This window comes from Sus scrofa, chromosome 8 (genome assembly GCF_054392235.1).
Source record: "Sus scrofa isolate SSC_HxYL_T2T_F1_AM1 chromosome 8, Sscrofa_HxYL_maternal_Yorkshire_Landrace_v2.0, whole genome shotgun sequence".
NCBI lineage: Eukaryota > Metazoa > Chordata > Mammalia > Artiodactyla > Suidae > Sus > Sus scrofa.
Genome location: NC_139390.1, coordinates 71,648,756 through 71,665,429, shown reverse-complemented (window position 1 = coordinate 71,665,429; position 16,674 = coordinate 71,648,756). Strand labels below are relative to the sequence as shown.

Genomic DNA, 16,674 nt, shown 5'->3' with positions numbered 1-16,674 from the left:
TGCCTTCATAGGAATATATACTGCCTTCATCACTATAGCTGGTATGTTATTTTTTGGCAGAACAAGTCCTCCCAACTTGTTCTGTAAGAGTGTCTTGGTTATTTTTAGCTCTTTGTTTTTCAGTTCTCAAATTTCTAATTTCAAATATGTAAATCTGTCACTTTGCAATTTCCAGTTGTTCTGCTGAAATTGTGTATCTTTTTTTTTTTTTTCCTGTCGTTTGTCTTTATAGAGCTGCACCCATGGTATATGGAGGTTCCCAGGCTAGGGGTCTAATTGGAGCTGGAGCTGCCAGCCTATACCAGAGCCACAGCAACACCAGATCTGAGCCGTCTCTGCGACCTACACAACAGTTCACAGCAACGCCGGATCCTGAACCCACTGAGCGAGGCCAGGGATTGAACCTGCAACCTCATGGTTACTAGTCTGATTCGTTTCCGCTGTGCCACGACAGGAACTCCAAAATTGTATATCTTTTATCTACCTGAACATGAAAGCATTATTATTTTATAGTCTGTGTTTAATAATTCCAAAATCTGAAACTCAACTGTGGGTCTTTTTATTATATTTTTGTTTCTGCTAATTCTCATTATCTTGTATCTTTGTGTGGTTGTCTTTAATTGTATGCCAATATCATATTTGAAATCGTGCTTGTAGAAGTATAGTTGACCCTGAACAACACAACTTTGAACTGCATGGATCCACTTGTGCATAGATTTTTTTCTCACTAAATACGTAACTACAGTATTACAGTCTGTGGATGTGGAACCTCCAATATGGAGGACTGACTATAAAGTCATAGGCAGATTTTCGCAAATGGTTGGTGCCCTAATTCCCATGTTATTCAAGGATCAACCATAGTTTGATGCCCAACATGATATCTTCATCCTCCACAGTATTTTCATATGCTTTACCAGGCACAAGGGCACTAACAATTCAGGATCACATTGACCCAGTTTCAGAAATCGAGATTTTCTGAGTCATCCTTGTGGTTCAGAACTGTGCTAACTGTACTAGTGTCCTTACTTCCTGTTAACCCTTAATCTAAAGCTCTCCAGACTTGCTGAGTGTGATCTGTGTTACCAGAGCCGGAGCCTCACCTCTCAACTGGCACCACACTTTCAATCCCTAGTCCCTTAGCTCCGCTCAGCTTCTCAGTGGCCTCTTAAAGAATCTGTAAAAGCTTCCAGGATACAAGTGGTCACAAGTGAAGAATTGATTTCCTTTATGAATTTCTGTTTTCTTCAAGACATTAGCCTGATAATTATTCACTAATTTGGCTTTCTAATGTTACCCAATACTCTTCCTAGTATATTTTGTCCACCTTTTCTAAATATTCTCAAGTGAGAATACTAATCCAAATTACTCAGCCCACTTTATTTCCTGTTGATTATGTGTAAAATGTAATTGACATCTTTGTATTACTTCTGTATCTGGAAACTTAATAAACTCTAGTGATTCTTTTACATTGTTTGCAAATTCTTTTGGCTATTTTACATAATCTTTAAATAGGGACAGTGTTTAGTCTTTCCTAAAATCCAAATTTTGGTTTTATTAATCCTGTTTTCTATTTCATAGATTTCTGCTTTTATCAATATTACTAATTTTTTCAATTTTATTTGGAGTTTTTTACTCTTCTTGTTTCCAATTTCTTGAGATGGATGCTTTATTTCATTCATTTTCAGCCTGTTTTTCAACATAAGCATTTCGAAGTTATTTCTATATTACTGTAGCATAATTACATTACATTATGCTCTAATTACTGTTGTATCTATATTCCACAAATTTTGATATCAAATAGTTAACAGTTAGTTAAAATATTTTCCAGATTTCATTGGGGTGGTTCCTCTTCAACTCCCGGGTTTTTTAGAGGAGTGTTTCTTCATTGCTACCATAGAGTTTGGATTTGGGTTTGTTTGTTTTTTTAATTCAATTAGATATTCTTTGTCTTTTAGCTGGAATACTGAGGCCATTTACATTTAATATAATTGCTAATTGATCTATTTCTACCATTTTACTTTATGGGGGTTTGTTTTCCCTGTGTAGTTTCTGTGATTCTTTTTTTCTTATTTTCTTGCCATTTAAAATTTGTATGTACTTCCTTTTTTTTGTCTTTTGTCTTTTTAGGGCCACACCCATGGCATATGGAGGTTATCAGGCTAGGGGTCGAATCAGAGCTATAGCAGCCAGCAAACACGACAGCTCACAGCAACACCAGATCCTTAATCCACTGAACAAGGCCAGGAATTGAACCTATGTCCTCATGGATGCTAATCAGATTTGTTTCTGCTGAGCCACAATGGGAACTTCTACTTCCTTTTTTTTTTCATTCCATATGTGTCAATTATAAATTGATTTTCTCTCAACTCTGTATTCTGTATTCTGGAGCTTGGCAAACTATATTTCTGCTTCTCTATCTAGCTTCCTTTAGGTTCCACAAGTAGGAGGCACTTGGAGACTAGGAAGCTGGAGAAAGGGAGACGAAACTTTGACCGTTGCCATTGCTTCTCAGTCGTCATCATTACCTCAGCAGTGGCTTTTCTCCCAGTAGTTGTGGTTGGTTCTCAGGCTCCATCTTTTCTGTGGCACTCTGCAAGGTATCTCTTTTAGGCTTCCAGATTCTAATAATCCTACCTTTCCCCTTTAATAGCTGTGTCTCTGCCGACATTTTCAGTTCTCTTACAACCTGTTAAAGCATTCCTCATGTTAATTTCTTTGTTAATATAAATGATAATGGTTTTTCTTTTCCTGGGCTGTACACATTTTTTTCTTTCCTAGTTTAGTGGCTTTTATCTTTTGATGACTACTCTGTATTACAACATACATATTCAGATTAAGTCAGAGTAAAGTTAATCATTATCTTCACCTTTTGGAAGATTGGTAATTTCCAGAGATGGCCACAGCAATATTTGCAGTCTCACGCTCTTTTAGAGGCTTGCCATCCTCTCAACCATCAAGAGATGGAACGTTTCCACTTACGTTGAACCCAATTAAGAATTTATGACTGTTTCAACTAATACAACAATACAGCATATGTAACTGTGTGAATTTCAAAGTTGGATCATAACAGGCTATGGCTTCTGCTTGGCTGGCTCTTAATCCTCTCTTGCTTGCTCTTTCCCTCTTGGAAAGCTCACCCTTGGAATCCAGAATCATTTATTGTGAGGAAGCTGTAACTAGCCCCCAGGAGAGAAAACTGAGGCCCCCAACCTGTAGTCAGCATCCGGTGTCAAACATGTGAGTGGACAAGCTTTCAGATCATTCCAGGCCCCAGACTTCGTGGAACAGAGACAAGCTGTCCCTGCTGTGCCCTGCCAAATCCCGGCCCCACAGAGTCTGTGAACGTGGTTCACATGCAATGAAGTCTGGCATTATTTGTTACACAGTCATAATAACTAGACCAACTTGCATACTAGTCATGTATTTTATTTCCGCATGTATTTTAATTTGTAGTCAATTAACGTCTTTTAATTCTGTAAGACTTATTTTGTTCATATAGTCATTGTATTTATGCACACACGTCACTTTCTTTACTCCTTATTCCTCTTTGTGCCTCAGGTGTACCATCTGGGATAAATTCCTTTCTACTTGAAATATCCTTTAGCAAAAGTTTCCCTTGTGAGTGTCTGCTGGTGGCATAGTTGCCCATGATTTGTCTGAAAATATCTTTATTTTGCTGTCATTTTGCAGAGATAGTTTTGCTAAATGTGAAACTCTAATTGGGTCTTTATTGTCTTTCACTGTGTTGGAGATATTTTTCTACTCTCTTATGTCTTTGCCCGTGGCTGTTGAATCAGCTGTCAAGCAAAATACTGCATCTTTAAAAGAAATGTCTTCATCTGCTTTTATTTTATACAGTACAGTTATGTGTCTGGGTAGGAATCTCTCTTAACCCTGCTCAAGATTTGTTCCGCTCTTTGAATCTAGATTTGTGCCTTTTGTTGGTGCTAAGAACATGTCGGATATTACTCCTTCACATGTTGCCCCTTCCACCGCACTCTTTTAGAACTGCTGGATCATTTTTCATAGTTTCCCATCCTCTACAGATATTATTTAAGCTATAGGGGCCATTTTATGGTCTTTACCAGTTTCAGTTTCTGCAGTTTTCATGGTTCTTTTCATGTTGTCTCTCCCAGCTAAATGTTGATGCTTTTCTGTTAGACTATCCACCTTGGTCAGACCCTAGGCCTTGATTTCTGTCTCCCTTATCCGTTCCATTTCACTATTGTAGTCAACTATATTGCTTTGCCACCTTCAGGAGTCCATTTTTTTGTGTTCTATATTAAGAACTTTATTTCTTTTAGACTGTGAGAATTCACTCCTAGCAATTGAGATGGTCACAATCAGGAGCTCTTAATTCTCTTGTTGCTTATTTTGATGCTCATCTGTATTTGCACTAACTTAATTGTGAGACCCTTGAGAATAAGAGAGAGAGATCTTTCGTAATCTACACATCTGTTAACACTTGATATTACAGTAGATTTTCAAGAAGTATTTCACAAACTTTATTATGTGTAGCAAAGTTTATTATGGTGTGTTTTAAAAGAGCAGGTTTCTGGACCAGCACCCCAAAATTAATTCAGTAAGTCTGAGGTCAACCTAGGAGTCTGCATGTTTTCAGGCATCCTAGATAACTCACTGGATTCATTTGCCAGGGCTGCCATAGCAAATAACATAGACTGGGCAACTTAAATAACAGACTGGGTGACTTAAACAGCAGAAATTTCTCACAGTTCCAGAGACTAAAAGTCCAGAATCAATATCTCAGTAGAGTTGTTTTTTTCTCAGGATTTTCTCATTGGCTTTGTGGCTGGTTGTCTTCTCCCTCTGTCTAACATAGTCTTTCCTCTGTATGTACTTGTGATCTACCCTCCTCTGCTTCACATCTTTATAAGATGTTTGAGCTAAGAGGATCGTGGGGAATCCATTCTAACCTCTCCATTTTTTTTTTTTTTTTTCAAATGAGGAAACCAAAGAAGTCAAACATCCAACTAGTTAGAACCAGGAGTAGAATATAAACCATATCATTTGATTCTTAGTTGATTCCCAATTTAAATGACCATCAAAACTTATTTAGAAGCCCATTTTTCTTTTCTTTTTCCATTTTTCCACCTGCAGCATATGGAAGTTCCCAGGCCAGGGATTGAGTCCAAGACACAGCTGTGACCTACGCTGAAGCTGCGGTAATGCCAGATCCTTTAACCCACTGTGCCAGGCTGGGGATCAAACCTATACCTCTGCAGCTATTATCCAAGCCACTGAAAGTGGGTTCTTAACCCAGTGCACCATAGTGGGAACTCCAAAAGTCCATTTTTCAAGGAAAAAAAGTTATGAAAAAATGTCCCTAAAACTTTGGTTCAATAGATCTAGTGTAGGGCTGAAGAATTAGTATTTTTAAGGAATTCTGAGTGATTATAGCCAGTTTCATACTGTGTTTTATTTATGAAATGGGTGATTCTTTAGCCTTTTACCATCCTTATGAATTAAAGTGTTTTTGTTTTTTTTTTTTACAAAGGCAGTGTGGGGGTAGTTCCCATCGTGGCGCAGTGGAAACAAATCCAACTAGGAACTATGAGGTTGCGGGTTCGATCCCTGGCCTCACTCAGTGAGTTAAGGATTTGTCATTGCCATGAGCTCTGGTGTAAATTGCAGATGTAGCTTGGATCTGGTGTTGCTGTGGCTATGGTGTAGGCTAGCAGCTGTAGCTCTGATTCGACCCCTAGCCTAGGAACCTCCATATGCCACGAGTGCAGCCCTCTAAAGACAAAAAAAAAAAAGGAATATGGTTTGATTCTGAGCCAGCAAAAAGACAACTTGAGGGAAAACATGAAAATTGATAAATTTCACTTATTTCCAATAATGAAAAAAATGTGTCATAGAGTATTTCCACTGGAAAGGGACTCCTTCTGGAATATTTTTGTCTCTGGTTTTCAGCTATATAATTAAAATAACTTTTATTTGTAAACTGGCCAAGTCAAATTTTAACAAAATCTAGTGAGGCTTTTTTGGAATTGCTAGAATTTAAGAAAACCTGAGAATCTGCTTCGGAGTTTATAGAAAGGTAAATGTATTAAACTGAAGCCTTGGAAAATAAAAACTATAAAAAGGACTATATGTTTTCAACTAATATTAGTGCCTGGGAATTACCCCCACAGCCATATACTGTGGTTTCCTAGTGAATTGTTTACCTAATGATAAGATAATGAAATTGTGTGCTACCATGTTTAATTCAAGTGTCCAGATAAGTGACTTAGTAATCAGGATCAGGAAAATAGAGATAATTTTCTTTAAAAGTAAGATCTTCCTTTTGAAAATAATATATTACCACATACGTGAAAGTAGTTTTACCATTTTATTTTATTCAGTATGTAGATTCTTCTTCAACCTCTCTCTCCTCCCTTCTGTGGTGGGTTCTTGCCCTGGAAATTATAGGTGGAAAAGCATGATTAAATAAGGAACCAATATTGAACAAGGTAATTATTTTCAACATGAATTTATTTTCCTGCTTGTACTTGAAATATTGGTAGTGTGTTTAATAAATGTTGGTTAATTAAACACTGAATGTTCAGATGCCTTTATTTTCATCCTGGTCCTATAACTTGGTTCCTAATAAGTTTTTCTGTAGGAAGCATTTTTTTTTTCCCCTCCTGGCTATCCTAGTAGTGGCTTTTAGTTTAAACTGATAAATTCTGAAATTGGGAAAAATAAATTGAGGAGATATCCTTGACTCTTGGTTCCATTAGTGCTCTTGCCTTCTGGTGTCAGAAAGAAAGCTGAATGCCAACATGGGCTAACAAGGATCAAAGAAAATCTTTTTGATAGTATTTTATTAGACATACCTTCACTTTCTCCAAGGTTTTAACCATACAACTCCCATTTCCCAAATTTTTTTTTCTTTTTTTTTTTTTTTTTTTTTTTTTTTTTTGGTCTTTTTGTCTTTTCTAGGGCCTCACCCATGGCATATGGAGATTCCCAGGCTAGGGGTTGAATCGGAGCCATAGCCACCAGCCTACACCACAGCCATAGCAACTCAGGATCCGAGCCGTATCTGCAACCTACACCACAGCTCACGGCAACGCCAGCTTCTTAACCCACTGAGCAAGGCCAGGGATCGAACCCACAACCTCATGGTTCCTAGTCAGATTCGTTAACCACTGAGCCACACGGGAACTCCACCATTTCCCAAATGAAAGCTAAGGGATCTAGCATTGTCATTATGAGTCCAGTCATAGCCCAATCAGTTATGAGTTCAAATGCCTGAAGCAATTTTAGAGTTCCCCAGAGTTTCCCTAAACTTCAGCACTCTTTGTCAAAATGGGTTTTAACCTTTGTGGTTTTTCTTAGAAAGGCCTGTTTCCACTCTCACTTACTCTTCCATCATCTTTCTGGTTTTGAAAGAAAAACATACATGTTACTCTTCTGAAGATAATGTGATTATTTGAGGTGTCCATGTTTCCTTCTAATTCTCTCTCCATCTGCCTTTCCCTAATCCCTATAACAAGGGAATCTAAAATGCAGGGAAATTGAGTAATTGATTCATGATCACAAAGCAAACTGAACCAATTCAGCCCTCAGAACAAAGGCGTAGAGAACTAAACTAAGAAGTAAGCCATTGCCTGAGTCCCAGGCTAATTCCTGAGATGCGTGAGACAGCCATTCCTAAAGCAACACACCAAAGGTTTTGAAATTGAACTGATCCTGGAAAACTTTCCACAGAAAGTAAGGCATAACTGGTTTAATCTGATCAGAATGATTGCCTGCCTGCTTAAAAACTGCTTAAAAAAAAAAATCGGGAGTTGCTCTTGTGGCTCAGCAGGTTAAGAACCTGACGTAGTACCTGTGAGGATGCATATCCTTGCCCGCACTCAGCTCACTCAGTTAAGGATCCGATGTGGCCACAAGCTACTGTGTAGGTCACAGGTGTGGCTCAGACCTGGTGTTGCTGTGTGTTGTGGCAGCTCTGATTTGACCCCTAGCCTGGGGATTTGCATAGGCCATTGGTCCAGCCCTTAAAAAAAGGAGAAAAAAATCTCCAGAGGATCTTAATAGGATGTAGAGTCTCATGACATATTCAAAATATCCAAGATAGTTTTCCTGCAGCACAACGGGTTAAGGATCCGGCATTATCACTGCCATGATCCCTGGCCCAGAAATTTTCACATGCCTCAGGCCCAGCCAAATAAAATAAAACAAAATATCCAAAATACAAAAGAGACAAAGAGTCAGAAAAATGTGACCAGTTCTCAAGGAAAAAGACAACAGATGCAAACACTAAAATAATCAAGATGTCAAAATTATCAAAGACTAAAGAGATGCATGTGCTCCATGAGGTGGTGATAAACACTCTTGAAACAAATGGAAGGATAAAAGCAGCAAAAAAATTATACCAAGCAGAAATTCACAAAATGAAAAAAACACTTGAAATAGAAAAGATTCACTGAATGAGCTCAGGAGTTCTTCAAGTTGAAGAAAAATGATACCACAGGAAAAAGAAAACCCAATGGAAATGGGAAGTATCTAGTAGTAAGACTACTTTCCTCAAAGTCTTTAATATATTTATAAGTATCGAAAGCAAAAATTGCAACATGTATTGGTTTTTTTCAATATAAGGTAGATTAATACATATGACAGCTATAACAAGGAGGGGAGAGTAAAGGAACCTATATGGTTATAAGTGACTTGGTTAGAAACAAGTTACAGGTGCACCCTACCTTCAAGGTATGGGGTTTGCACAATGCGATAATACCAGGAAATGGGAACCATGTGATAAGCAGTAGAATATGGTAAAGGTGATGGGATGTCAGTACCATGGTTCTTAATGTTGCATTAGACTCCGCATTGCTAGTAGATTTGCTCAGTGGCCCTCCTTCCCCCAACCCCTACCCACACTGCTGTCTGAAGAAGCCAGCTGCTGTGTGAATCCTAGAGCTGTAAGGAAGTGAATTCTCCAAACACCTTGAGTGAGTGTGGAATCAGATTCTTCCTTGGTCAAGTCTCAGATGATGATCCAGCCCTAGCCAACACCTTGATTGCAACTGAAAAAGACCCAGGTAAGTCAGGCCTAGACTTCTAACCCATAGAAACAGGAAAGGATGGAGTGAGGGGAGAGGGAGAATATGAGTATACACAAATATTTATCACTGGAGATACAGAACCACCAAGACAGTTTTTTTAAAAAGTTTTCAGAAATGACATGGGTTTGGATTTCAGTTTCACTTACTAGTTTGTGTGTGACTTCTTTACCTCTGTGTGAAAACTGAAGTGTTATTTTTCTTGATCATTGAGCGGAGATAATCATATCTTCCTCATAAGATTTTTGGGAGCAATGAAATGAGATGATTCATGTAATCCTGACATTTGACATAGTGCCTGGACTGTAGTAGCTGTAGAGTTACTTTCAGTGGCCCTTACGTGTTTCTGCTTTCCTCTAGGAAGCAGACAATGTTGCTTCCTCCTTCCCTGATTCTTAGGCATGCATTCATCCATTTATTCCACAACATCCATCAGTTTCCATTCTGCCAGGCCCTGGGTCAGAAGACTTAATTCAAGGACTCAGAAGGAAATGAATCAATTTCTTGAAAGACACTACCAAAATTCTCTCAGGAGAAAAACATATAATCTGAATTGTCTTACAACTAAATTCAAGTAAAGAAATTGAATTTGTCATTTAACACCTTCTAGCAAAGATATTTTCATGCTCAGGAGTTCCCATCGTGGGGCAGTGGAAATAAATCTGACTAGGAACCATGAGGTTGCAGGTTCGATCCCTGACCTTGCTCAGTGGGTTAAGGATCTGGCATTGCAGTGAGCTGTGGTATAGGTCGCAGGTGGGGCTCAGATCTGGTGTTGCTGTGGCTCAAGATATCTTCATGCCTGTATGTCTCATTGGGTGAATTCTACCAAATATTTAAGGAAGAAATAATATCAATTCTACACACATTTTCCAGAATATAGAAGAAAAGAGAATACTTCCCAGCTCTTTTTTTTTTTTTTTTTTTTTTTTTTTTTTGACCATGCCTGTGCCATGTGGAGGTTCCTGGGCCAGGGATTGAACCCGCGCCACAGCAGTGACCCAACACCAAATCCTAAACCCACTGTACTACAAGATAACTCTCATAGCTCATTTTTTGATGCCAGCATTGCATTAATACCAAAACCAGACAAAATAATTATTTTAAAAAACAAGAACTCCCTGGTGGCCCAGCGGGTTAAGGATCCAATGTTGTCACTGCTCTGGCACAGATTCAGTCCCTGGCCTGGGTACTCCCACATCCCGTGGGTATGACCAAGAATACGTAAAAATATAAATAATTTAAAAATAAAAAACAGATAAAACATGTCAAGTGGATACATGCAGGGCTCTTCAGAAATGGAAAGTTTTTCAATTGATTCACCATATTAAATAAAAAGAAAAATCATGATCATCTCAGTAGGTGCAGAAAACATTTGACAAAATTTAACATTCTTTCATGATTCAAGAACAAAACACCTCTTAACTAGGAAATAAACTTTCTCAATTTGATAAAGGTCATCTTAATAATAAAAACTATAGCCAATATCGTACTTACTAGTGAAAGATGGAATGCTTCTCCTTTAAAACTGGGAGCAAGGCAAAGATGGTCACAAATACCATATGATTATCACATATATACAGCACAAATGAACCTTTCCACAGAAAAAATCATGGACATGGAGAACAGACTTGTGGTTGCCAAGGGGAAGAGGGAGGGAGTGGGATGGACTGGGATTTGGGGGTTAATAGATGCGAACTATTGCCTTTGGAATGGATAAGCAATGAGATCCTGCTGTATAGCACTCTCATTTAAATTCATCATTGTCCTGGACATCCCAGCCAGTGCAATAATACAAGAAAAATAAATTTAAAATATCCAGATTGGGAGTTCCCGTCGTGGCGCAGTGGTTAACGAATCCGACTAGGAACCATGAGGTTGCGGGTTCGGTCCCTGCCCTTGCTCAGTGGGTTAATGATCCGGCGTTGCCGTGAGCTGTGGTGTAGGTTGCAGACGCGGCTCGGATCCCGCGTTGCTGTGGCTCTGGCTTAGGCCGGTGGCTACAGCTCCGATTCAACCCCTAGCCTGGGAACCTCCATATGCCGCGGGAGCGGCCCAAGAAATAGCAACAACATCAACAAAAAAAAAAAAGACAAAAGACCAAAAATAAATAAATAAATAAATAAATAAATAAAATAAAATAAAATATCCAGATTGGACAACATGCACTGAAACCTTCTCTATTCACAGATAACATGATTTCTACATAGAAAATTCCAAGGAATCGGGAATTCCCATCAAGGCACAGTGGAAGCGAATCCGACTAGGAACCATGAGGTTGCTGGTTCAATCCCTGGCCTCGCTCAATGGGTTAAGGGATCCAGCGTTGCTGTGAGCTGTGGTATTAGGTCGCAGGTACAGCTCGGATCTGGCACTGCTGTAGCTCTGGTGTAGGCTGGTGGCTACAGCTCCAATTAGACCCCTAGCCTGGGAACCTCCATATGCCGTGGATGCAGCCCTAAAAGGTCAAATGATAAAAAAACAGAAAAAATTCCAAGGAATCTACAAAAAAAAGTTTAGAAATATGATATTAATAGAATCTTGGAATATAAGATCAACATAAAAATTATGTTTCTGTATAATGAACAACTGGAATTTGAAATTTTAAAAACTGATTTACAATAACATGAAATTAAGTTATTTAGGTATAAATCTAACAGGATCTGTATGCTGAAAACTGCAAAAGCACTATAATAGAAAGACAACATAGACAAATGGAGGGATATTCCTCCTTCTCAATTGGAAGACCGAATATTCCCAAGATGTCAATTCTCCCTGAATTGATTTATAGATTGAACAAAATCCAAATCAAAACTCCAGAGGATTTTTCCTTAGGTAACAACAAGCTATTCTAAAACTTACACTGAAAAGCAAAAAAACTAGATTGGTCCAAACAATTTTGAAAAGAATGAAGTTGGACTTAAATCTCTTGATTTCAAGAATTATTCTAGAGCTGCACTAACCAAGATGGCACGCTACTGGCAAAAGGGTAGAAACATACGTCTGTGGAAACTGATCCACAAAAACACGTTCAATTGATTTTTTACAAATATACAGAGGCTACTTAATGAAGAAAGGATGATTTTTCTAAACAAATGGTGTTAAAACAATTACACATCTAAATGCAAGCAAAATGAATCTTGACTCATCCCTCACACCTTAAGCAAAAATTAATTCCAATTGGATCATAGACCTAAAGGCAAAATAAAACACTTCTAGAAGAAAACAGGAAAAAAGTCTGTGATCTTGGGTTAGGCAAAGAGTTCTCAGATACAACACCAAAAGTTCAATTCATAGAAGCAAAAATTGATAATTTGTACTTTATCAAATTTTAAGACATTCACAAAAGATGCTATTAAAAGAATGAAAAAAAAAACAAAATATTGCATATTACACATCTGACAAAGGACTTGTCTTATAATATGAACAGAACCATTAAAACTCCATCATAAGAAAACAACCCAAAGAAAGTATGGACATATTTAAGCCTATAGTATCCATGAGGATGCAGGTTAGATACCTGGCCTCACTCAGTGGGTTAAAGGATCCAGCATTGTTGTGAGCTGTGGTGTAAGTTTCAGATGCAGCTCAGATCTGGTGTGCCTGTGGTGTAGGCTAGCAGCTGCAGCTCCAATTGGACCCTTAGCCTGGGAATATCCCTATGATGCAGGTGCAGCCCTGAAAAAAAATTTTTTTAATATATTTAAATCTATATTTTGCCAAATTAGATATATGAATGGCAGATAGCATATGAAAAGATACTCAACATCATTAATCATTAAGGAAATGTGTGTTAAAACTACACATATACCACAACACACTCACTTTTTTTTTTTTTGACGATATGAAATGCTGGCAAGAAGGCAACTAGAGTAATTTTTTTTTATGACGATATGAAGTGTGGCAAGAAGGCAGCTAGAACTCTCAGACATTAATGGTAGAGGTGCAAAAAGGACCACTTGTGAGAAGAGTTTTACAATTTCTTATAAAGTTAGGCATAAACTTATCATATGACCCAGTACTCTCATTCCTAGATACTTTACCAAAGTGAAATGAAGACTTATGTTCACACAAAAATCCATATATGAATTTATATATAGCTTAATAATTGCCCCAAACTGGAAATAACCCTAATACATAAAAATCAGTGAATGGATAAGCTAATATCTTCCTACAGTGAAATACTATTCACAAATAAGAAAGAGTGAGCTATATAATACAACACTCGTGTAAATCTAGACATTATAATGTGTGAAATTAATCAGTCTCAAAGTGTTACATACTATGATTTCATTTATATGACATTTTGGAAAATGCTAAACTATAAGAATGGAAAGCAGATCAATAGTTCCCAGGAATTGTGTGTGAGAAGAAGGGTTGACTAAAAAGAAAGAATAGTAGGGCATTTTTCGAGGTCTCAGAACTTTCTTAATCTTGAGTGTGGTGATGGTTTATGGAACTGTACACCAAAAAGTGAATTTTGTTGTATGAAAACTAAATGATTTTTTTGAAAGAAAAATAACTCTGTACATAAAGACATATCACTCTTGGAATTTTTTATTTGGTTCACAGCTTCTCGTAAACTAAAATCTCCAAGAGGGCCGTACTTTATTCTCAACACTGAGACTTCTTAGCCCAAACTACCCTTCTCTCCTTAACTGCTCTGAGTTCTCCATTGAGCGAACTTGGGCTAACTCCTCAAGGATTAGAGACCACATGAAGAGAGTGGTTCAGCCAGCCCCAGCTGACCACCAGCACCAGATGTGTGAATGAACCAGGTTGGACCATCCAGCTCCAGTCAAGCCATCAACTATAGTCATAGCTGGTTATAAACCGGCAGTAAATGACACCAAGTGAGAATAGCAGAACTGTCCAGCTGAATCCAATTTAAATTGCTAATGTACAGAAATGTGAGCAAATAAAATAGTTGTTGATTAGGAGTTCCCATCATGGCTTAGTGGTTAATGAATCAGACTGGGAACCATGAGGTTGCAGGTTCGATCCCTGGCCTCGCTCAGTAGGTAAAGGATCTGGTGTTGCCATGAGCTGTGGTGTAGGTTGCAGACGTGGCTCGGATCTGGCATTGCTGTGGCTGTGGTGTAGGCCGGTGGCTACAGCTCCAATTAGACCTCTAGCCTGGGACCCTCCATATGCCGCAGGTGCGGCCCTAGAAAAGACAAAAAAGTTGTTGATTAAACCACCTTGTTTTAGGGGTGGTATGTTATATACAGCATTAGGGAACTAGGCAGTATCTTCCATGGAGGAGGCAAATTATATTAGATTCTCCCACTGCCCCCCTTTTTTAGAAAAATTATTTTAGAGCTGTTATAGGAAATCCTTTCATCTCTGGGGGGAAAAAGAAGAGAAAAGCTTATATTAATAGCACATTCCCTGAGATTCCTATTAAGTGGTGTTTTTCTTTATAAAGCTCAAGTAATGTATTAAGTGGACATATCTGTAATGACATGTTCATCCTTTGTGGTATTTTAAGAGAGAGAAGGTCAAAGATGAGAAGGAGATAACAGGACTAGTAATTTATAGATGACAGAGACTAGGGGGACATGGTGGCAGTTTTTCAATATTTGATAGGCTTTTTAAAACCCTGTGTTTCAAAGCCAAAAGTTGAGTTAATGTGTATAAGTTAAAGGAAGAATGTTTCAGACTCAGTAGGAAGAATTCTCTGAGAGCTGACCAAAAGTGGGTTATACTGCCTCAAAAATCAGTGAGGCAGCTGTCATTACGAATTTGCACACAAGCTGAATGGTAACTCAGATTTTTCTGTACCTCGTGTGCAGGTGATTCCTATGCAGAGGGAGACACTATTCTGGGTAATTTCCTAAAGTTCCTTCAGACTCCAAATTTTTAAAAATGATTTGTCATCACAAGATCATAGCCATGTTTTAAAACTTGGACTTTTATACTTTTTTTTTGTTTGTTTGTTTTTGTCTTTTTGCCTTTTTAGGGCCACACCTGAGGCATGTGGATATTCCCAGGTCAGGGGTCTAATCGGAGCTGCAGTTGCCAGCCACACCACAGCCACAGAAACTCGGGATCCGAGCCGTGTCTGCGACCTACACCACAGTTCATGGCAACGCCGGATCCTTAACCCACTGAGCGAGGCCAGGGATCGAACCTGCAACCTCATGGTTCCTAGTCAGATTCGTTTCCACTGCGTCATGATGGGAACTCCGGACTTTTAAACTTTTAAATGCTGTCCTTTTAATGAATGAGACTTTACAGATATGCCCTGATGCAGGTAAGCAAACCAAGTAGTTTTACCCCATAATCTGTAGCACAGAGACTTGTTTTGATAACTGAATACAAACAAGCTGGAGATTTTTTTTTTTCTGTCCTACTTACAGCTTGTCAGGTGACCATGTGTACCAGGAATTGTTTCAAAGGGTGGAGAAAAACTGTCACATCCAGCCTGCCCTGCTTTGCCAAAAACTGGACTACAAATAGGGCCAGCTTCAGGGTCATGTGAATGTGCAGTTGCCGTGGCTCTCGTGCTCGGTTTAATGGTCTGCTACCACTGTTTTGAAATTCTTAGTAACTTAAAAACAAACAGCCCCACAAATTCTACAGGAACTCCTAACTACAATCTTTATCTGTGGTTCCTCCCCACCCACTCACTCCTTGTTAGCATATTGCCCTCTGCCTTCTGCCTTTATGGTGGAATAAGACCTCACTCTTAAATCATCTATTGCCTAGTGGCCAGTCCTCATGGTGTCCTCTTAATCCTTGTCCATTTTCATCTGTCTCAAGCATCTGACATTGTTGACAGACCATAACTTTAAATTCCCTGTCTGGTTTCTATGACTCAGTATGGTTTTGTTCTTACCAAACTTGTCAGATAAAGTTGAGTACAATGATGGAATGAAGTTAATAGTCACATACCTCAGGGTTTTTTGTTCTTTGTTTTTTCTAGAAAGGGCCCATATTCCATCTACCAGGATTTATCAGTACTCCCCTTGTTTTCACAGGGTCAGTGACAAAATGATTTCCAAATGGATACATTTAAAGGCTGATTATTGTCCTACCTGTTGGGTATTACAAATCATAAATGGGGTTTTGGTTGTTTTGTTTTCCTTTTCTTAATACAGCAATGAAGTGAAGAACATACCAAGAGTTGCAGTGGTTGAATATATAAATGGTCGTAAATTTCCTCGAGTCTCCTTCACAAAATATTCAATGACACTGAAAAGATTTGGGAGTGTTACCTGTATAAAGAGAATGAGTGAAGGCTCAGTGTCACCTGCTTAAAGGGAAAGTAGAGAGCTCAACTGAAATGTTATAGAGATTCCTGTGTATTTCTTAGCCTCCAGGAAATCATGTCAGTTCCTTGCTTCAGTGCCTTGCTGAATGGCCAAGGGTTTACCTACCCTGCATTTTATTTCTCCTTTACAACCATATCTAATTCCCTATTAAGAAATTACCCTTTTGGATTCCTGTTGTGGCTCGGCAGAAATGAATCTGACTAGCATCCATGAGAACGCAGGTTCCATCCCTGGCCTCAGTCACTGGGTTAAGGATTCTGCATTGCTGTGGCTGTGGCATAGGCCAGTGGCTACAGCTCTGATCCGACCCCTCACCTGGGAACCTC

The 16,674-nt window shown here is 38.7% G+C and overlaps 1 protein-coding gene across 7 annotated transcripts in view; it reads right to left on the bottom strand.

The window, feature by feature from the left end:
- The window catches only part of STAP1 (signal transducing adaptor family member 1), a 60,836-nt gene that overhangs the window by 14,478 nt on the left and 29,684 nt on the right, over positions 1–16,674 (bottom strand). For 2 of the 7 annotated variants that reach the window (XR_014812622.1, XM_003129044.6), the window contains 2 exons: positions 16,195–16,291; positions 6,340–6,419 (listed from right to left, as the gene is read on the bottom strand). Coding sequence is in view for 4 of the 7 variants with exons in the window: in XM_003129044.6 (XP_003129092.3) it covers positions 6,358–6,419; positions 16,195–16,291 (159 nt within the window). In the remaining 3 variants the exon portion in view is untranslated. Of the gene's footprint in view, positions 1–6,339; positions 6,420–16,194; positions 16,292–16,674 lie in introns of those variants that run through there. The other 5 variants (XR_014812624.1, XM_021101391.2, XM_084972410.1 and 2 more) reach the window with 4 other exon arrangements.